The 21,090-nt window shown below is 35.1% G+C and overlaps 2 protein-coding genes across 5 annotated transcripts in view; both read left to right on the forward strand.

Annotated features, from left to right (window-relative positions):
- Positions 1-21,090, forward strand: part of acana (aggrecan a) — a 904,300-nt gene that overhangs the window by 790,322 nt on the left and 92,888 nt on the right. The gene's annotated exons all lie outside the window — the stretch shown is intronic.
- The window catches only part of trpm5 (transient receptor potential cation channel, subfamily M, member 5), a 32,761-nt gene that overhangs the window by 4,627 nt on the left and 7,044 nt on the right, over positions 1-21,090 (forward strand). For 2 of the 3 annotated variants that reach the window (XM_073906669.1, XM_073906668.1), the window contains exons 2-21: positions 1,232-1,299; positions 1,381-1,525; positions 1,612-1,792; positions 1,871-2,037; positions 2,816-2,993; positions 3,092-3,156; positions 3,241-3,426; positions 3,537-3,633; positions 8,137-8,255; positions 9,112-9,450; positions 10,639-10,782; positions 11,091-11,214; positions 11,613-11,758; positions 11,845-11,957; positions 13,000-13,098; positions 13,199-13,460; positions 18,572-18,690; positions 18,773-18,905; positions 18,988-19,162; positions 20,481-20,649. In XM_073906669.1, coding sequence (XP_073762770.1) covers positions 1,232-1,299; positions 1,381-1,525; positions 1,612-1,792; positions 1,871-2,037; positions 2,816-2,993; positions 3,092-3,156; positions 3,241-3,426; positions 3,537-3,633; positions 8,137-8,255; positions 9,112-9,450; positions 10,639-10,782; positions 11,091-11,214; positions 11,613-11,758; positions 11,845-11,957; positions 13,000-13,098; positions 13,199-13,460; positions 18,572-18,690; positions 18,773-18,905; positions 18,988-19,162; positions 20,481-20,649 — 3,029 coding nt within the window. Of the gene's footprint in view, positions 1-1,231; positions 1,300-1,380; positions 1,526-1,611; positions 1,793-1,870; positions 2,038-2,815; positions 2,994-3,091; positions 3,157-3,240; positions 3,427-3,536; positions 3,634-8,136; positions 8,256-9,111; positions 9,468-10,638; positions 10,783-11,090; positions 11,215-11,612; positions 11,759-11,844; positions 11,958-12,999; positions 13,099-13,198; positions 13,461-18,571; positions 18,691-18,772; positions 18,906-18,987; positions 19,163-20,480; positions 20,650-21,090 lie in introns of those variants that run through there. The other variant, NM_001128239.1, reaches the window with a different exon arrangement.

Raw genomic sequence — 21,090 nt, forward strand, 5'->3', positions numbered from 1 at the left:
TACATAGGATTGTGGGCGGGGGAGTTTTCAGCCTGTGCAGTAAGCTCGAGTGATTTACATGTGAAGTCAAAGCAAACATGGGATTAGACATCCTGTGGCATCCATTTTGTGCTTTTGACCCGCTTCAGATGGCAAAAGACAGTGTGAGCAAGCATCTAACAAACAAAGCAATAGAACAACTAAATAGAGATTGGTTCACGATTGATGGCCGCTAGACGTGCCCCAATTGAAGGATATCATTTGTGCTTTACATGTATGGCTGGTATTATGATGTGCGTCAATTAGATAAATTATTTAGTTTACCTGTTTCCCTGTAGTTAATGAGAGATTCTTTGCCACTGACAAGTTTTACGGCAACTTGTGTTAAAGATATATTATGGTAGGGGATGCTCTAACGCATATCCTAAGTGAGTTGCATGTCAGATGCTCCAGGGAGTGAAATCTGAGAAAGAGAAAGTAAGATTGTGGTTAAAAATAAGAGTTATACAACCAAAGTTGGCTTAATCCCTAACATTTTAGATCTTTGACACGCTTTGTCAATGTGTCAAATTGCACACCTAACATACTGTAGTAGGCTAGCTGATATGGTAAATAAGATTTATAAATATATAAAAATTATATATATTTATTCATTTTTGCATTTTGATTCTCAAAATTGTCCACAAATTTCTGGAAATTGTCACCACAAAATCAGTCAATTAAAAAAAAATCATGAAAAACTAGGGGGTCTGATTATCATATAGTAATCATTAGACTATAGCACTATTTATAGTAACTCTCTGCTTAATATCTGCTATCATTTTCATAGACCCCTATAGGAGACATTGTACTTCCAAAAAGTTACTTTGCAACTATATCAGCTTTTTCCATTAACATCGATCTTAAACCTTACCCACTAATATACACAAGTTGTGCGTTATAATGTAAAAAAAATAAATAAATACTTTTAAAACTTATTGTAAGTGTTAATGTGTTACTTCATTGCTGACTCCTTATATATTCCAAAAAATTGAAATGAAATTTTGGTTAAACACATTGGTTTCCCAAATCATGTGTGTCTTTTACCAGAAGGGAGGGGGTATTTACATGTCTGTAAAGAATGAAAATCAAAACGGCTTCTGCTTTACATAAAGATTTACAACTACCTGAAGTACCTCACTGAGCAGAACCTCAGCTCTCAAGGCTGCATTTGACAGGACGTGATGCAGATGTATTGTAATTCTGTCTCCAGGGGGTGTTACGGCAGGGCAGGAGGTGTGTGCAATGTGGGGAACTGATGTACGAGTCCCAAGGATACAGGTGAGACTAATGGCCCCACTTATCACCACTTAACATGTAATACAAACCAGAATCCTTGACCTTTTGTGTCACTGTTTGCAGTTCTCTAGTGGGATGTCGGTGTTACACCCCACTTACACAGTCTGTTGTTAGTATGGTCGAGAAGTCCAGTGAGAGATTTGATAAACAGATGGCCGGGCGATTGGGAGATATTGATTTTACTGGTGTCAGTCGAACCAGGGGCAAGGTAAAAAAAGAACATATATATTTACAAAATCACAGCGCTTGATGAGTTAAAGCATGTGCACGTTACTAAAATATTTGTCAGTATAGTTCGTAAGGGTGACCAGCTCCACGGATCCAGCTGAGATCTATCAGATTTTGACTAAGCAGTGGGGTCTGGCTCCTCCTCATCTGGTGGTGGCACTGATGGGAGGTGATGAAGTTGCTCAGCTTAAGCCCTGGCTGAGGGACACACTCAGGAAAGGCCTCGTGAAGGCAGCACAGAGCACAGGTGGATAATTTATTGGTCATTTAAAACTAAAATCGCAATCAGCTTTCGTCACAAAACTCTAACACTTGTCCTGCATAGGGGCCTGGATCCTCACCAGTGGTTTGCGCTTTGGCATCACTAAGAATCTGGGTCAGGCCGTAAGAGACCACTCTCTAGCGAGCACTTCCCCAAAAGTGCGAGTTGTGGCTATTGGAATTGCCCCCTGGAACATGATTCAGAACCGAGATCTGCTGCTGTCTGCAAAGGTGAGAACTGCCCGTTCAAATGAATTCATTATCTGACCTAAAGATTTTGAGAAAATGCTGTAGAAATTCTTTTGATTTTAATTCCATCACCCAGTCAATAGGCCTCATCCACCAAGCATTTTTCTGAAACTAATAATTCATTTTTATTCACTAATGTTTTCTTATTTGGAGTTCTGGGCTCTATGCACAGCTAGTGTTTTCAGCCTATGATGAGCTTCCATTGAAAGGTTTATGTGACTTTTTTCAATTTCATTCGGTTCCTTTTACAGCATTGATGTTGTATTGTAATTAGAATATAATCAGTTAAATAGATTTAAGCTTGCATTTGGTTGTTAAAGCATATAAAGAGACCAAAGACTGTTTAAATTCAGGCATCGCCATTGATAGCGGTCTAGCACAGAAACATTGAAAATACTGGGGTAAAATTAGTTTCCATATTTTAAAGACATGCTGCAGAAAAATACAATTTAATGCAGAGCTTCTTGTTTGGTTTGATACCCACTTTATATTGTATCTCAATCATGCCGTGAAGATCACTGTTTTTTTTATCACCTCTTAAATGCAGTGATTCTGCATGGTATGACAATTCACCAAAAGCCCTGGGGCTGGCTGGCTGAAATTAAAAAGCTATGTGCATATACCTCATAAAGTACAGAATCTGCAAACACTCCAGATTAGTTATATGCATATTTAAGCTTTAATAGTTTGTTCAAAATGATCAGTTATATCAGTTTTGTTCATTTTGTTTAGAAGAAAATTATTTAATATTTTGCTTCAGCCTGATCATCCAGCAACATACCCAACCGAGGATCTCCCATATGGCGCTGTGTACTCCTTGGACTGCAATCATTCACATTTCATCCTGGTGGACGAGGATCCCAAGAGACCTGGAGCCACTGGAGAGATGAGGGTCAAGATGCTCAAACACATCTCTCTGCAGCGAACGGGATATGGGGGTGAGTTGAGATGCATTTCAATCGTCTCTAAATTCTTTTTGTGGATACTTATGCGATACTTTTTGAGATACTTTGCAAATTTGTATTTGTTCTAACAGGCACTGGCAGTATAGAAATACCTGTTTTGTGTCTTCTGGTTCATGGAGAGCCAAGGATATTACAGGTCCCGTTTATTGAAAATATATCTAATGCATTTGAATGAAGATTTAATTAATCTCGCTGTCTGATAATATGCATGTTTTTACAGAAAATGTACAAGAATATTCAGAATTCAATTCCCTGGCTAATACTGGCTGGCTCAGGAGGAGTAGCCGATATTTTAGTGACCCTGATGGACAGAGGATGCTGGGATGCTGATATTGTTCAAGAGCTCTTGATTAACACCTTTCCTGATGGTCTGCACAGCACTGAAATCACTTCTTGGACCAAACTGGTAACAGACAACCTTTGTTTTACAATTATTTTTTTTTAGACTATATATAACATATGCATTTGTTTTATGTACAAGACCTTTCTGTAAATTATATTTGTTTTTTCCATCAGATTCAGAGAATATTGGACCATGGTCACCTGTTAACAGTGCATGACCCAGAGCAGGATTCAGAACTGGATACAGTAATTCTCAAAGCTCTTGTTAAGGGTAAGCAACTATCCAGGCTTAGCAAAATTCTAACAACCCTCTATCATATCTTTCTCCTACTTGAAATCATTAAGGAGCGCTATACACTGATAAATTAAAACAACACAGAGTAATAATCAAATACCATTGATTAACTTCCTAACAAAGCCACTTACTAAGTTCTGAGTTGATTACAGTAGATGACAAGCAATCAATCAGTTCTTATAATCAAATGAGCAGGAATAGCATGAGTGACTTTGAGCAAGAGCTTGAGTGGCATTGACAAGGCAGTGGGGTCAGACTTTTTGTGAAACAGCAAGGCTCCTGTCATCAGTGGTGAGAATTCAGTGGTTCAAGGAGAGAAACACCACACACCGAAGACAAGGTGTCTGGTGGTGGGGCATATCAAACAAAAGCTATCCCATCTGGTCTGAGCCAACAGAAGGTTTATTGTAGCACATGTCACAAAATTTTAATGGTGGTTTTGGGAGGACCTTGTCAAAACACAGTGCTTCACACTCTGCTGAGTATGAGCATGTGTAGCTGCATACCAATCAGTGTCCCTGTGATAACCCCTGTCCACCATCAAAAGTGGTTACAATAGGCACACAAATATTAAAAGTGGACTTCGGGCCAGTGAAACAGTCGCTCAACTGATTAATTCCATTTTCATTTACATCACATGGGCGCCTGTGCTTGTGTGCACTGTTTTGACACCAAAGGGTTTGAAGAAGTGTGATGCTGTGTTTTGCATGGGAAACCATGCGTGTAGCCATTTTTCCAAGTGTAAATGTGATACCCTTCATGCCAGTGGTGTTCCCTGGTGGAAGTATAGCCTCTTCAACACAGTAACACACACTGCAATGTAATTAAGATCATGGTGAAGATCAAGGTTCCCTTGGCTTCCAAATTCCCTAGATCTCAATCCAGCTGTGCATTTAGGATGTACTGGACCAACAAGTTCAATACAAATCGACTCCATATTGCAACCTACAGTTGAAGTAGAAGAATTATTCGCCCCTTTTAATTAGAATTTTTTCTTTAAAAAAAAAAATCCCAAAATGATGTTTAACGGAGCAAGGAACTTTTCACAGCATGTCTGATAATATTTTTTCTATTGAAGAAAAGTAGTATTTTTTTATTTTGGCTGGAATAAAAGCAGATTTCTTTTTTAAACCATTTAAACCATTTCAATATTATTAGCCCCTTTAAGCTATATATTTTTCCGATAGTCTACAGAACAAACAATCATTATACAATATTTTAATTACCCTAACCTGTCTAGTTAACCTAATTAACAAAGTTAAGCCTTTAAATCAGTGGTTCTCAAACTGTGGTACGCGTACCACTAGTGGTACGCGGGCTTCCTCCTAGTGGTACGCGGAGGAATCGCCAAATAATGAAAGAAACAATTAACACTTTTAATCCTTTGATGCGTAATATAACATCCATGTGATCAGCATTGTCTGTTTTGTGAAGCGTACGATCACAACGCTGTGCTTAGAATGTTTATTTTAGAGCATTGTGTCATAAGCTGTTGAAAATCAATTTCCGAAGTTTAAGAATTGATTCTGAAGCGTGATTTGACTGACATGAAAAGTAGCCAATCACAGTCGACCTTTTCTAGTCGCGTGAAACGTAAGGGCGGGACAAAGGCTTTCTGTGTTGCAGAGACAGAGAAAACAACTTAAAAACAAATGTTTTGTTGGAATAATGCTTCTCGGATGTTTTCACTATAGAGATGTCTAGCAGAGTAATTAAACCGCGGACATATTTCCTGCCTTTTTGATGATCTACATACACGTTTCGCTCTCCGACAGCCAGTCGACTCGCCTCTGACCTGTCACTCCTCTAAATACATTCTGAATGGCGGCGCGGGAATGAAGGTATTGCGCAATTACTCATTTCTGCAAATGTGGCGAGTGCTTTATTTTAACACGAGAGAGCGCATTCATGTACGCAAATCGCTAAAACAGATATGCGAGCTCTTAAATAGGCTTTTTTTCAAATGAACTGCAAGTCCTCTCATGATCGCCTGTGTGCTCAGATTGAATACAATCGCGATCTCTCCACTATTAAAGTAGACATTATTTATCTTTATTCCTTGACTAAATTTAGTCAAAAGTATTCAAAGTTATCAAGTATTTAGAATTAGATTGATGCATGATCGATGACAATGCAAATGGTCTTGTTGTCATGCAAAATGTAGTGTTGTCATATTTCAAATACCTCAAGTAAAATGAAGTCATTTGTTTTATTTTTTTTACTGACAGTGTACTTGTATTTTTTTTTTGTATTTTAGATTAAAGTCAAGTGTAAAATAAAATCTACATGTGATGTACAGCTATTTAAGAAACAAATTTGCCATATTGTAAAGAAAAATAGTGTAAAATATGTAAATAAAAGGCTAAATTTAAATATTTTTACCATATACTTTAATTAAACCTTTCAAATCTTGAAAATATTGTTTAAAAAATGAGCAAAAAGTGTCTCTATGGCCTTAAAGTTTATGTGGTAGTTTTACCAGTGCTATTGAAAAAAGATTAATTGTCATGAAAGGAAAAATCGACCACACTTCCTTTGTTAGTGCAAATTCCTATACATGTAGCTTTGAGATTTAAGCAATTAAACCATTCAATCAGGTTTACACTTAAAAAAAAAAGTGATTTCATAATGAAAATCTGATTATTTTTTTTCAAAAGTAACCAACTAGTACTTTTTAAAAGAGTACTTTGTACTTTTACCTAATATTAGTATTATTTACTAAAATTTGTGTTATTTTAGCAGTGTAATAGTATTTTTCCTTGAGTACAAAAAAGATTTCACAAGCATTAAGTGCAGGTTTATTATATTATTAATATATGATTAATAAATATTATTATTATTATTAATGGTTTTTATGTGTATCTATTCCTATGCAATGTTTTATGGGTTGCTGAGAATACATTTCAGGTCTTCAATACATAGCATGTCAATCTTGAAAAAAAATAGGTGCTGGAATTGATTTTCATTAGGCTGTGCCTGTATGAACCCTGTAATATGTACATTTAACATTTCAAGATTTGTCTAAAAGTGTATGAATATGACATATAGCCTATATTTATGAGGTCCAAGCAACATTTCCAGCTTTTGATGAATAGGCTATTATGAATACTTTAGATTTAAGTGCAGCAGTTTTCTTTTTACTTTTTAAGAACAGCGCTATTTTTTATGAACCTTTAAAAGCATATTTCAATTTAAACGTTTTTTTTTTTTTTTTTTTACCTGCAAGCACAGTTAATGTTCAGACTATTTAAAATGTTTAAAGTGACTGACAATAATACATATTCTTAATAATAGGAATTAATCTGCATCGTTTTTAAACTGTGCACGCCTGTAGCTGCTTAATTAGGCCCACAACGCTATTTTTAATACTGGTTAAAAAATAGTGTCGTAAGGTGGTACTTGGAGAGACAATTTTTTTCTAAGGTGGTACTTGGTGAAAAAAGTTTGAGAACCACTGCTTTAAATGTCACTTTTAGCTGTATATTACTTTCTTGAAAAATATCTAGTCAAATATTAGTTGCTGTCATCATGGCAAAGATAAAATAAATCAGTTATTAGAAATAAATTATTAAAAGTATTAATGTTTAGGGTTTGGGGAGGGGGGGTGGGGGTTATAATTCTGACTTCAACTGTTTATGATTTGAATGGTCTGTTGCTAATATCTTCAGATACCTCAAGACACCTTTAGGGGTCTTATAGAGTTGATTTAATATAGGTGGGAATCACCAAAGTCCGCAAAATACAATATTATCACACACAAAAAAGATGTCTCAAAATTGTTGCAAACAATTTATGTGTTAAATTTAAACAAACAAATTACATTTAGTAACATTCAACTTAATTTGTTAGTTTCAATTCTACCCAAATAAATTGTTTACAACCACTTAACTTAAAGAAATTATTAAATCCAAGGAGTCATCTTGATACATCATTATACAATATTATTTCAATTTCTAATGGAATATTATGCCATATATTGTAATTTATTACCTTTTTTTAATCATGTTGACAAGGCAAAAAAGAAAACAAAATAGTTCTTGCCTTTAGTTTTATTGCATTTGAGCTAAATGAAATTTTCAAGCAAACTGTCAAACACTTAAATGAAAACCTGTCATAAACGTTTTAAACACCTTTTCAAGATGCCATTACCTTTACTTTATTTTAAATTGCTGTGTGCTAAAAGTGACCCCACTCACCAAAAACAAGTTTAACACCACCATCTAGTAGACTGTAAAGAAATAGATTTTATTATTCAACCAAATAGTATAAAACAATATTGCTGATATATTGATATAGCTTTTAGTGTATTTATATAGTATTATAGTGGAAAATGTCACAATACCATGTTGTATCAATGTTTTGGCATCTAGATGCGGTTCGTCATTATATTAGGCTGGCAGTCATAATATTTTGACTCATCTCTGTATTCCTGTATAATGTTGAAAAGTTTATAATTGTGTTGTCTTTTTGTGAGCTCAGCGTGTAAGAGTCAGAGTCAGGAAGCGCAGGACTTCCTGGATGAGCTGAAGCTGGCCGTGGCCTGGAATAGAGTGGACATCGCCAAAAGTGAGATCTTCAGTGGAGACGTCCAATGGAGTGTGAGAATTTAACTATTGTTCATTTAAATGTGTATAATTTGCCATTACTTACAGCAGGGAAAGTATTGAACATGACAGTTTTTTTTTCTGAGAATTATATTTCTAAAGAAGCTGTTGGCTTGGAACAAAAAAAATCTGAAAAAATGAGTTCGGTGTAATAACAATGATATGACAAAAGGAGAACATACTTTTTTGGTGATCACAGCTCCTCTCATATGGAGAATGAAGTCACATGAATTGCTCAGTTGTGATTTTTTTCACAAACTTCAACTGGGTGTAAAAATCTTGATGGTTCTGTGGGTCTTGTCTATCAAATTTGATCTTTAATTAGTATTTTATATTGGATTAAAGTCAGATGATTGGCTGAGCCATTCTACAGCTTGATTTTCTTTCTATGAAAGCATTTGAGAGTTTCCTCGGCTGTGATTTGGATCATTGTCTTGCTGAAATGTCAACCTTCGTTTCATCTTCAACATCCTGATAATGTTGTACTGAAGCAGCTCATATTCATTTACAGTGATGAAGGGCAAAGAGTTTCTGAAGAACTACTAAGAGATTTTAGCTGGTCTCTGGGCTTTCACTGCCTTTCAACACCTCCCTTTCTTGATGTGTTCAAAACTTTTCACTTTTTTTCTGTGTCATTGTATTTTAATGCACATAACTTAATTCGTAATCTCATTAGATTTGTTTTCTTTGCATATATGGATTTCTTTGGTTGTTACCAACACCTGGGAAAATTTAAATCAACGGCACCTTTAGAAATATGATTTCTGCCAAAAACGGTGACGTGTTTAATACTTATTTTCCCCGCTGTATTTTGGATTCTCATTCACAAAATGTCTTTATTCTCTTTTAGGCACAGGACTTGGAGGAGGTCATGATGGAGGCACTGGTGAATGACAAGCCTGACTTTGTGCGACTTTTTGTTGATAACGGTGTAAACATAAAGCAATTCCTGACTTATGGCCGTCTCCAAGAGCTCTACTGCTCTGTGTCTGAGAAAAACCTGCTTCACACTCTGCTCCTGAAAAAGAATCAGGAGAGACAGGCTCAGTTGGCCAGAAAACGAATGTCAGGAAACCCCAACAATGAACTAGGTGACCGCAAATTTCGTTTCACCTTCCATGAGGTCTCAAAAGTCCTCAAAGACTTTCTTGATGACACCTGTAAGGGTTTCTACCAAAAACTTCCAGCGGTGAGTAAAGCTTTACAGTGCACTTAAACATAACCCAGTAGGCTGCAGTATGGCTATATGTGATCCTGGACCACAAAACCAGTCATAAATGTATTTTTTTTAAATAATAATAATAATGATAATATACTTTATTAATGACAGCCCTACAAAAGGTGAGTTTTAAGTAGCTTCTCAAAACAGTCCAAAAAAACCAGCATTCCTAATGTTTGTAGGAAGAGCATTCCAAAGTTTGGGTGCACGGTAAGAGTATGCCCTACTGAGACGTGATAAAACCATGGACAAGTTATTCAGTATCAGGCCTTTAGAGGAAAGGACATGTACAGGCTATATTTCGAAGAGAAAATGCTGTTTTAGTTAAATGTTAAAATGGGACTTCAGACTAAGCTGCGCATCAAGGAGAAACCAAGATTTTGCGCATGCGAAGATGGTGATAAGACAGACTCATCAACTGTTAACCGAAATGTATAACCTTTGACGTTAGAAGGAGTGCCAATGAATAAAATCTCTTTTTTTGAACTTTTCAGTTTAAGATAATTATGTCACATCCAGGCTTTAATTTCAACTAAGTAAACAATGACATTGATGCCGATGAATTGGGAGAAGTGCTAATATAGATCTGCGTGTCATCGGCATAGAAATGATATCCGATTCCCAATTTTTCACATTATTTGACCAAGAGGCAACATGTAAATACTAAAGAGAAGCGGACCAAGTACTGACCCCTGGGGGGCATCATGACATAAAGACACAGTGTGTGATCTGTGACGCCTCACATAGATAAACTGTGAACGTCCAGAAAGATAGGATTTAAACCAACTTAACATGTTTCCATTTACACCAGAATGTGCAATAAATAGTATAGAAAAATATTTGGCCAATATACAATAATTACAAATTCTGGAATCTGAGGGTTAAAAAAGTCTAAATACTGAAAAATTGGCTTTAATGTTGGACAAATCAAGTTCTTAGTGATGCGTATTATGAATCAAAAATGTAATTTTGAAATTTACAAAATATCTTCATGGAACGTGATCTTTACTTAATATTCAAATGATTTTTAGCCATAAAAGAAAAACCAATCACTTTGCCCCATGCAAACTCTATTTGACTTTTGCTAAAAATATGCTCATACAATGTAAGATTTAGTTTTTGTGGTCCAGAGTCACATATTACATGTATTTATTTCAGGAAAGGATGGGAAAAGGCAGACTTTTCCACAGCCAGAAAAACCTTCCAGACATGGACAGACGATGTGAGCACCCTTGGAGAGACCTCTTCCTTTGGGCTATTCTGCAGAATAGGCAGGAAATGGCAAACTACTTCTGGGCCATGGTGGGGGTTTTTTCATATTCATAAACCAAGTCAATTTACATGTTCCCAAATGGTTTTTTAGACCTTATAAAAAGAGGTGCTTTAATTTATCACCAATCATTTTCAACTATCACAAATGACCTCAGCATTGTTTAAAGATCAAACTTTATATGGGTCAGTGAGCCAAGAACAATTTGTGTGAACAAAACTGCTGAGAAGCTAAGAGTCAATATTAAATGCTTAAGGCATTCTTGTGGTACACGCTTGTGCATATTTTAGTACAATGCATTATTGTACATCAGTGTTTAATAACCCTTTGTGTGTTTTAGGGCCCGGAGGCAGTGGCAGCTGCTCTGGTGGGCTGTAAGATCATGAAGGAGATGGCCCATCTGGCTACTGAAGCGGAGTCTGCTCGCAGTATGAAGAATGCCAAGTATGAGCAGTTTGCAATGGGTAAGAAACACACCACTACCAGCCACAGACTCAGTAATGACAGAATATACTGTATATAAAGTCAAACCTGAAACTATTTATACCTCTGGGTGATATAAATGGTATTGTGGGGTCTTAACTCATGGAGAAAATACATATTTTCCTTCAAAGCACAATAGAAGGGCTGTTAAACAAAGTAGCTGATCATTAACTTCAGTAACACTGACTATTGATTTTATATTGTATAGACAGGAATTCAAAATACAAAAAAAAAACACTGAGAAATTTGTCAGAATATATTCTATATTAAGTTTAGATGGATATAGTGTAAAATTAAAATGTATGATTGACTATTAAGTCAAATATCCCTTCAATTTGAAATAAGATGTGGTGTTTATTCCTAATGTCTATCTTGACAGATCTTTTCAGTGAGTGTTATTCAAACAGTGAAGACAGAGCCTATTCTCTTCTGGTGAGGAAAACGTGCTGTTGGAGCAAAGCAACTGTCCTTAATATCGCCACTTTGGCAGAAGCCAAATGCTTTTTTGCTCACGATGGAGTCCAGGTTACAGTTTTATTCAAATTCTCACATCAAACCCCTCTACCAGTCGTATGTCCATGATAAACCTCACATGGATTTTGTTTGCACAGGCCCTGCTGACCAAAGTCTGGTGGGGAGCCATGAGGACAGACACCTCCATATCTAGACTCGTGCTTACTTTCTTCATCCCTCCCCTGGTTTGGACCAGCCTTATCAAGTTCAAGTGGGGATGATTTATAATTCTGTATAATGCTTTATAGTTCCATATGTGATGTTTTTTTTACCCCTTTAAAGGGGCAGTTGACTCAAACATTTAAATGATGTCCTTAAGTGCTCACCCACATGTCTTTGAAAATACATAAGTGCTTTGTTCATTTCCAGGAAAACAATTGAAATTACAATATTTGGGATGAAATCTGAGAGCTCTTTGATCCTCCATTGACAGCAATGGCCATGAACTAATTAAAGCCTAGAAAGACATCTAGACTGTCTTCAAATGTTTCTCCAGTTATTAAAAAAGGCAAAGAAACTTTTCATGTATATCCTTCTGCTACCATATAACCGGAGTAGGAATTTTTTAAAACTCTGTTTAGACAGTTGTATTATTAAAATAGCCTTGTTTCATATATTGTGCCACGGAGACGCAGTGGCGCAATAGTGCTGTCCTCACAGCAAGAAGGTCGCTGGTTCGAGCCTCGTCTGGGTCAGTTGGCATTTCTGTGTGGAGTTTGCATGTTCTCCCTGCATTCGTATGGGTTTCCTCCGGGTGCTTCGGTTTCCCCAACACTCCAAAGACAAAGATCAGCAGTTTGACACAGCGCACACCCTGAGCTGATGCTGAAGAGATTGTTTTTGCTCACAAAAATATTTCAATTGTGGAATACTTAAACCCCTAATGACACTTGGACTTTTTTGACAATGATTTTGGTGTCTTTCTGTTTCTTGAAGATTGCATGACCCTTACTGTCTGTGTATTATAAGAGAGGTCTTGAATTTTATTCAAAAATGTATATTAATTTGCGTTCTGAAGATGAACTAAGATCTAACGGATTTGGAACAACATGAGAGTGAGTAATTAATGACAGAAATATAATTCTGGGTGAACTAACCCTTTAACAGGCAATGTATCAGCCTACCTTTTGTGCACAGGTTATTATTAAAGCAAAAAAGTTTAGAATTTGCTTAGAATCAGTAACACAATTAAATTGGTCAACTATTTCTTTTGAGTCTCCATCACATTCCTTGTACTTCAATATGTGTGACAGTCCAGAGGAACAAGTGAGCAAAGATGAAGGGGAGCCGTTTGCTGAACTGGACAGTTTGGAAACAGAACAAGCACTGTTACTCACAGACGGGGATCCTGTGTAGGACTCTATTTCATACTGAAATACATAAAAAAACTTCAGTATAGTTTCTCATTTTTTAAAGACCTCTACAAAACTGTTTTCATCTTTTTTTCCTCAGTGCTGGGGAAGGTAGTGCTGAAACTGCTGCTCGCAGCTGCAGCGCAACCTTCATCCGTGTGGTTCTGCGCCGCTGGAACCGTTTCTGGAGCGCTCCAGTCACCGTGTTCATGGGAAACGTCATCATGTACTTTGCTTTCCTCATTCTGTTCAGTTACGTGCTGCTTTTGGACTTCAGGCCTCCACCACCGTATGGCCCCTCTGCAGCTGAGATCATCCTCTACTTCTGGGTCTTTACCCTGGTGTTGGAGGAAATCAGACAGGTAGGACTAAATGTCAGTGATCTATTTTTTTTATATATATATATATATGAAGTAAAATTATTCACACTCCTGTGAATTTCACAAATGATGTTTAACAGAGCAAGGCATTTTTTCACAGTATTTCCTACAATATTATTTATTTTGGGGAAAGTCTTATTTGTTTTATTTTAGCTACAAATAAAGCAGTTTTTAACTTTTTAAGAAACATTTTTAAGGTCAATATTATTAGCCCCTTTAAGATTTTTTTTAGATTGTCTACATAAAAATTAAATAAATCAGTTATTAGAAAAGAGGTATTAAAACTATTATGTTTAGAAATGAGTTAAAAAATCTTAAATTAATATAAAAAATATAAAACAATTAAAATTTAGGGGCAACACAGTGGCTCAGTGGCTAGCACTGTCGCCTCACAGTAAGAAGGTCGCTGGTACGAGTCCCAGCTGGGTCACTTGGTATTTCTGTGTGGAGTTGAGCATGTTCTCTCCGTCTTGGCATGGGTTTCATCCGGGTGCTCTGGTTTCCCAACACATGCACTATAGGTGAATTGAATAAGCTCAATTGGCCATAGTGTATGAGTATGTATGGATGTTTCCTATTACTGTTTAGCAGCTGGAAGGGCATCTGCTGTGTAAAAAATATGCTGGATGTTGGCTGGAAGTTCGCGATTCATTCCACTGTGGCGATTCATCCTGATGATGAATAAAAGGACTAAGCCAAAGGAAAAATTATGAATTAATTAAAATTTAACAGCAGGACATTTAATTCTGACCTCAACTGTATGTGTGTAGTTATTTTTTAAATTATGTTTATTTGTATGTTTACAAAGTTTTGTACGGTTCTCTCTCTCTCTCTCTCTCTCTCTCTCTCTCTCTCTCTCTCTCTCTCTCTCTCTCTGCAAAAAAGATTGCAGGCTTGGGGAAGGTTAATTTTAGGATTCATAATATGTTAAGTATCGTTATTGTCAACTAAACCTTCATTAATTAAAATAAACCTTAAATAAAATACAGAATGAAAAAACAAACAAAAATCACATATTGAAATTACAAATTTAATAAATAAAACGTATTTACAAAAAGTACATCTAGATTCTGAAATCTAAAAAAATCGTAAATCTTTTAAAAATATTATTATTATTTTAAATGTTTAATTATGATTAAGAAATTTGAACAAAACATGAATAAATACATTATTTTTTTAAAAATAAGTGTTGCATGTACTATATGAAGTCAGAACAACACATGATTTGGAAGTTATTGTTTCACCATGATTTGCTATAAAACATTCCATATGAATTCTAATGTGAGCTGAATCAAAGTAACACATTTAATGAGATGTAAAAATGTTAGTAATAATGTGTTCATTTTCTATATTTAAATATGTCTTGATTCACACATAAATGTATTTATATTCAATATTTAAGTTTTTTATTAAATGTATATTTGAAGTACTTTTCAAATGTCTAATAGTTTGTGACTTTAAGCACGACATAAAACTACATCATAAAAATACAGTATTAAAGCCAATGTTACATGCAGTATGGTACGATGCAATATGCACAATATAGTACAACACAGTGCATGAAAATACATACAGTACACAGTAAATACGCCATGAACTCCCACATGCAGAGTGGAGTATTATTTATCCGAAATTCTTTGAGCAAATGCAATTTCTCATTAAAATATCCAATGTGCCCAAGCTACTAAACAAACAGTGGCAACAAAAATTTGTTGAAGGGTTAATGAACATGCAGACACCCTGGCTTGGAATAAAAAAAATGGGGTTGGGAAGGGCTGTGGTAATAAAAATCAATAAAAAGTTTGCAACATAAAAATAAAATGTAAAAAAAATCTATATTTTTATATTTTATATTTATGATCTTATTTTTTTTATATTTGAAATATTTAGTAAAATACCTTAAAACAAAATAGCATGTTGGTACATTACTTCATCGATGACAACCAGGAGGGAGAAAAAAGTAATTCGGAGTTCATGCAGTAAAGGTAAAGGCAAGGCAAGACAATGTATTTATTAATTAGAGTTTGATTAATTTTATTAGCATCGGTTACATACAAAATTTTGGTAACTCTTTTACAACCCGCAAAAGTACCGCGTAAGTACAGTGAAATAACAGAGTACTTTTCTGTACTTATAGAGTAAGTACAAATAATAAATGTGTAGGTATAATGGAACAAACTGAAATGCTTGGGTATTATGTGGGTAACAACCACATATGCAACAAGCAAAGTACCACGTAAGTATATTGAATTTACGATGTACTTTGCAGGTTGTAAAAGAAAGCATTACCAAAATTTCTGTGTGGAGTTTGCATGTTCCAGGTGCTCCGGTTTTCCCCCACAGTCCAAAGACATGCGATATAGGTGAATTGGGTAAGCTAAATTGACTGTAGTGTATGTGTGTATGTCCTGGTCCTCCAGGAGGTTGAGCATTGGGCTAACAACCCACCTCGTAAAAAATTCGATGTTATGAAACATCAACATGGTGCGGCTAAATATTAACTTCCATTTAAAAAGGGCCGTGGGAGTAAGTAAGTAAGTAACATGCAAAATACATTTTAATGGAAACATTGGAAATACAAATTTTACCCTCCTTAAATATAGCATGTATCATTATTTTTAGACTTAACTGACTGACTAACTTTAGGAATTATAAAGAAGATTATAAAAGATTACATAAAAGATTATAAAAGAAGCACTCTTTGTGTGATTCAGTCACAAATTAAATTTTTTGTTTCTTCTCAAATTCTCTTGAAACTTTTCGCAAGTTTTCTTTCTTTATAAATATTGAAAATTAATTAATTGAAAATTGTATTCCTTGATAATTAGATATTTTATAATGGCATTTTTTAGAATTACTGAACCACATGTCATTGTAGTGGTGGCTTCTGAAAAGTGTTCTCAATAAACAAAAAACATAAAAAACTCATTCATTCTGTCACAGCGGACCACCAACTATTCTGGTGCATATCTTAAGCAGCGGATGCCCTATCAGCCGCAACCCAGAGCTGGAAAATGAATTCAAACTTTTAGTTAATTCAATAGATGTGACCAGTGATAGAAATTAAGATGAAATAGATTTAGTAACATAGGTGAAGTTATTGATGCTATTTGTAGAGTTATTAAATGATTTGTTGGTGAGTTTGTAGGATATTTAATGTGTTTTATTAGCTGATTTCATCTAGGGCTGTAACTAAAGTGAGTTGTAGTTTTGGATCAGTGTTAAATTTTGTACAAAATAGAAATTGTAACAATAAAAATTTAATATGTTTAGCAGACCAGTTGATATTTTTATGAGCAAAATTTAGTTTCCGTGAACTGATTATGTAACAGTAACCCAGACACTGATGTTGGAACAATATATGATCTTAAGTTAAGTTGGAAAACTCAATATTCTAATATGAAACAAAGGATTTCTCTAAGTTGACTTGACTCCCACTTTAAGGCAGCAGGTGAACTTTTGTTTCTCTGTTTAACCAAGTGTTTTACAGTATCTGAAGTGCTATTGATCTTGTACAGCTGACCTTGACAGAAAACATTATACGCAGAGACTGATTCATACTTGGGTCAGTTGGGTCTTTAGATTTGTGGCTTTCTTTTTTCTCTGCTGCCCTGAGTTCAGTCCAGTGTTCACAAAGGGCATTGTATAAAGGGCATAGAGGGGGTAGAACATGCTGATCTAGTGAATATCGTCTAGACATGAGGTTAAAGTGAAGTATAAAGTGTCTGTTGCACCATTCACATCCAAAGTTGAGAAATTTGTGTGGGAAAAAAGCAATACAAAGTTTCAGAAATGAGGGCTGGAGAGCATAGAATTTGCCATATGCATTAGATCAGAAATATGCAGAGGTTTTACTATAATGGTGTCTTATATACAGCTGTGTGAATGTCATTTCTAACAAGAAAAAAATTTAATAAAATAAAAAAAAAATATATATACGTGTGTGTGTGTGTGTGTGTGTGTGTGTGTGTGTGTGTGTGTGTGTGTGTGTGTGTGTGTGTGTGTGTGTGTGTGTGTGTGTGTGTGTGTGTGTGTGTGTGTGTGTGAATATTTATTAGCCCCTTTAAAAAAACACACTCATATATATCTATATATGTATATCTATATATATATCTATATATATATATCTATCTATATATATATATATATATATATATATATATATATATATATATATATATATATATATATATATATATATATATTCGTTTAGTTATGACTTAACATTTACTCACACTCAAGTGGTTATCTTCCTTTGTGTTCAACAGAAGAAAGAAACTCAAACAGTTTTGGAACAAGTGGAGGATGAGTAAATGATGGCAGAATATAATTTATTTTTTTAATTGTTGGGTAAACTGTCTCTTTACTCTCTCTAAATCATTAATAAAACTTGTGTGATGCCTCCGTAGTCTGTCTGATTTCAGTTTTGTGAGCTAACTTTGTGCTGAAATGCGACCAAAGTCAGTGGCTTCAGAAGCTTCAGAAACATCATTGTGCTAGAGTCCTGAAAGGAAAGTAAATGGCAGTCAATGAGCCTTTTATAGTGTGTCTAATGTGCACAGGTGTGGATTTATGCGTGCTGATATTCAATATGTCATGTCTGACAGATATGGATGAGGCGAGGACAGATTCAATAACAGAGATGCCGAACTAGTTCAGCAGGGCCTGTAAAGGAATAAACATTGAGCATTTCAATTAGTGCATCTTTTGTTGTAACAAAGCTAATGCTAATAGACCTTTTTGAGGGATGTAAAGAATAACAATGGTCCTAATGTATTTCCTGTTTTAGATTTTTAATTTCCAGAGCTTCTAACAATCTAGAATTATTTTTATTGACAGCTGTGTTAACATTAGTTATGACTGAATCGCATCTTGTTACAGTTGTGAAATAGTTTGACGACAAACAGGAACTGTTCACGGAACTCTAGCACTGTTACTCTTGCACTAAATTCTCTGAGCACTTACAAGTTACTTGGTAGCACTCCTTGACTGCATTGCCTCTTCTTGTTGAGTCACTGAATACCTCTTCAATTGTAAATCGCTTTGGACAAAAGCATCTGCTAAGTGACTAAATGTAAATCTCTGATGTGCAGAGTTTCTTCACGGATGAGGACATGAGTATTCTGAAGAAGATGAAACTGTATGTGGAGGACAACTGGAACAAATGTGACATGGTGGCCATCTCCCTCTTTGTGGTGGGATTGTCATGCAGGTATTATTATCACATATAAGCCAACTGTATGAGCAGTTTTAAGAGTAACGCTGGACTTAAACTGGTTTCTTTCCATTTGAAGGATGGCCATGAGTACATATGAGGCTGGTCGCACTGTTCTTGCCTTGGACTTCATGGTTTTCACCCTAAGACTCATTCACATTTTTGCCATCCATAAACAGCTGGGACCCAAAATAATCATTGTTGAGAGAATGGTAAATCCCAACACCATCATTTTTGTAACCATTATAGTTAGGGAACACAACATCCATCTAACCTCATTTCATTGTTTAACAGATCAAGGATGTGTTCTTCTTCCTCTTCTTCCTGAGTGTTTGGCTGATAGCGTATGGAGTGACGACACAGGCCCTTCTCCACCCCAATGACCCGCGCATTGATTGGGTCTTCCGCAGGGCGCTGTACCGCCCATATCTCCATATATTTGGACAGATTCCTTTGGAGGAAATAGATGGTACACTTTATTTAGTACACTGTAGCTCTCTGTTTGCAAAAAATAGGTTATGCACAATACTATTTATATGATGCTATAAGAAACATAACATAGTATTATTATATTATATTATATTATATTATATTATATTATATTATATTATATTATATTATATTATATTATATTATATTATATTATATTATATTATATTATATTAAATTATATTAAATTATATTATTGAATTCAATTAAAGTTTATTTGTATAGCGCTTTCCACAATAATTATTGTTTAAAAGCAAAGGTGCTTTTTGTTTTTCAAAAGGTGCACATTTTTGCATTACAACCAATATCAGAAAAGTTAAGGTTATTAGTTTTCATAACTTTATTAGTTACTAATAACGTTAACTAATTTATCAGTACCTAAAAGCTTTTAACAGATAAAGTTATTATAAATAACATAGTTAACCTGCAATTATATAATATATAGGGGATGTCATGTGACCTCTTATGATCTCTTCCAGAGGTTGTAAAAAGCAACTGAATTGCTTTGTATACATTCTGTGGAAGAATGTTTTAAGCAGCCTTAAAAACATCTACTCTCTTCTTACTGACTTAAAATGTGTGAGAAAGCACACCTAACAGTTTAAACTTCACTGCATTGTACCAAAACAACAAGACTGTAATTGCCATTCAGATTTTTAAATTTGCTCACCTTTTGTAGGTAAAGGAACTTGTGCTATTATGTATCATATTGGAGAAGAAAAAACATCTGATAAAACTCAGAGAGTTATGAACTGGCCTTAACAAGGTCCTGACCTGAATGTTATTGAGGTAGTATGAAATTAACTAAAGTGGACAGAGAAAATTAAATCATATTAAAATAAAATAAATTAAAATGTGAATTTAGGCAATTATGGAAGCATGATGGAAGCATGGTATACTTAAAAAACTCCTAAAAGGCGTTCAACAGTGTGTTTACTATCAAATATGTCTTGAAATTTGTGGATTTGAAATGTGTATATATTTCCAAAAATGAACATGATTGATTAATAACAGTATGACTTTTCAACTTTATACCAATAAATGAATTTCAAAAAACATTTTAAAACAGTAAAATAAAGAAAACAGGTTTAAATCAAACCCCAGCAAAGAGTTTGCACTGGGTATCAGTTCAGTGGTTATGCTCATTTTATGCTCAATGAGTTTCTGTTTAGTCAGAGTTCAGATTATCTGTCAATATTTGCTATTTCATTAAAATGAATTTGTTGTCAATAGTCTTGAGCACTAGATGGAGCTATTGAATTTTGTTACTGACTGTTTTTCTCCATGTCTCTTTACAGCTGCAAAAATGCCAGATGATAACTGCACTACTGACGTGCAGGAGATTATATTAGGCACTCTGCCACCGTGCCCAAACATATATGCCAACTGGCTGGTCATTCTGCTGCTCGTCATCTATTTGCTGGTCACAAATGTACTGCTGCTCAACCTTCTGATTGCCATGTTTAGGTCAGAACTTAAACCAAAGCCTAATGTTGAGAGATGTTTTAGTGAGGAAAACTAAAGTATGGGTTAAAAAGAATGATTCCAATAGAGATGGGTACTTTGTTTTTGGCTTTATTCAGTTGTACAGAATCATTCTTGTAAATATGTGATCGATTAGGTATTGTTAAAGGCTTGATTGTGTATATGAGATACATACTGTAACATGTTTATGCTTTTTGATTTTATTTTTTTTCATAAATGCTATATTACACTGCAGCTTCTGTTATCCTTAAAAGCTTTGTTGACTTCCTGGCTCTGTGAAACCCCTTCCTCAGAAATATGCAGTGGGCTCTGGTTGGACAGCTGGCCTATGTGTTCTGATTCACTGACCACTTAGTTAAAAGGGGTCTAATGCTATTTCATGCATTCAGAATTATTTACACTTACGGTGTTGGACCATCATGC

The sequence above is a fragment of the Danio rerio genome, chromosome 7 (genome assembly GCF_049306965.1).
Source record: "Danio rerio strain Tuebingen ecotype United States chromosome 7, GRCz12tu, whole genome shotgun sequence".
Taxonomy (NCBI): domain Eukaryota; kingdom Metazoa; phylum Chordata; class Actinopteri; order Cypriniformes; family Danionidae; genus Danio; species Danio rerio.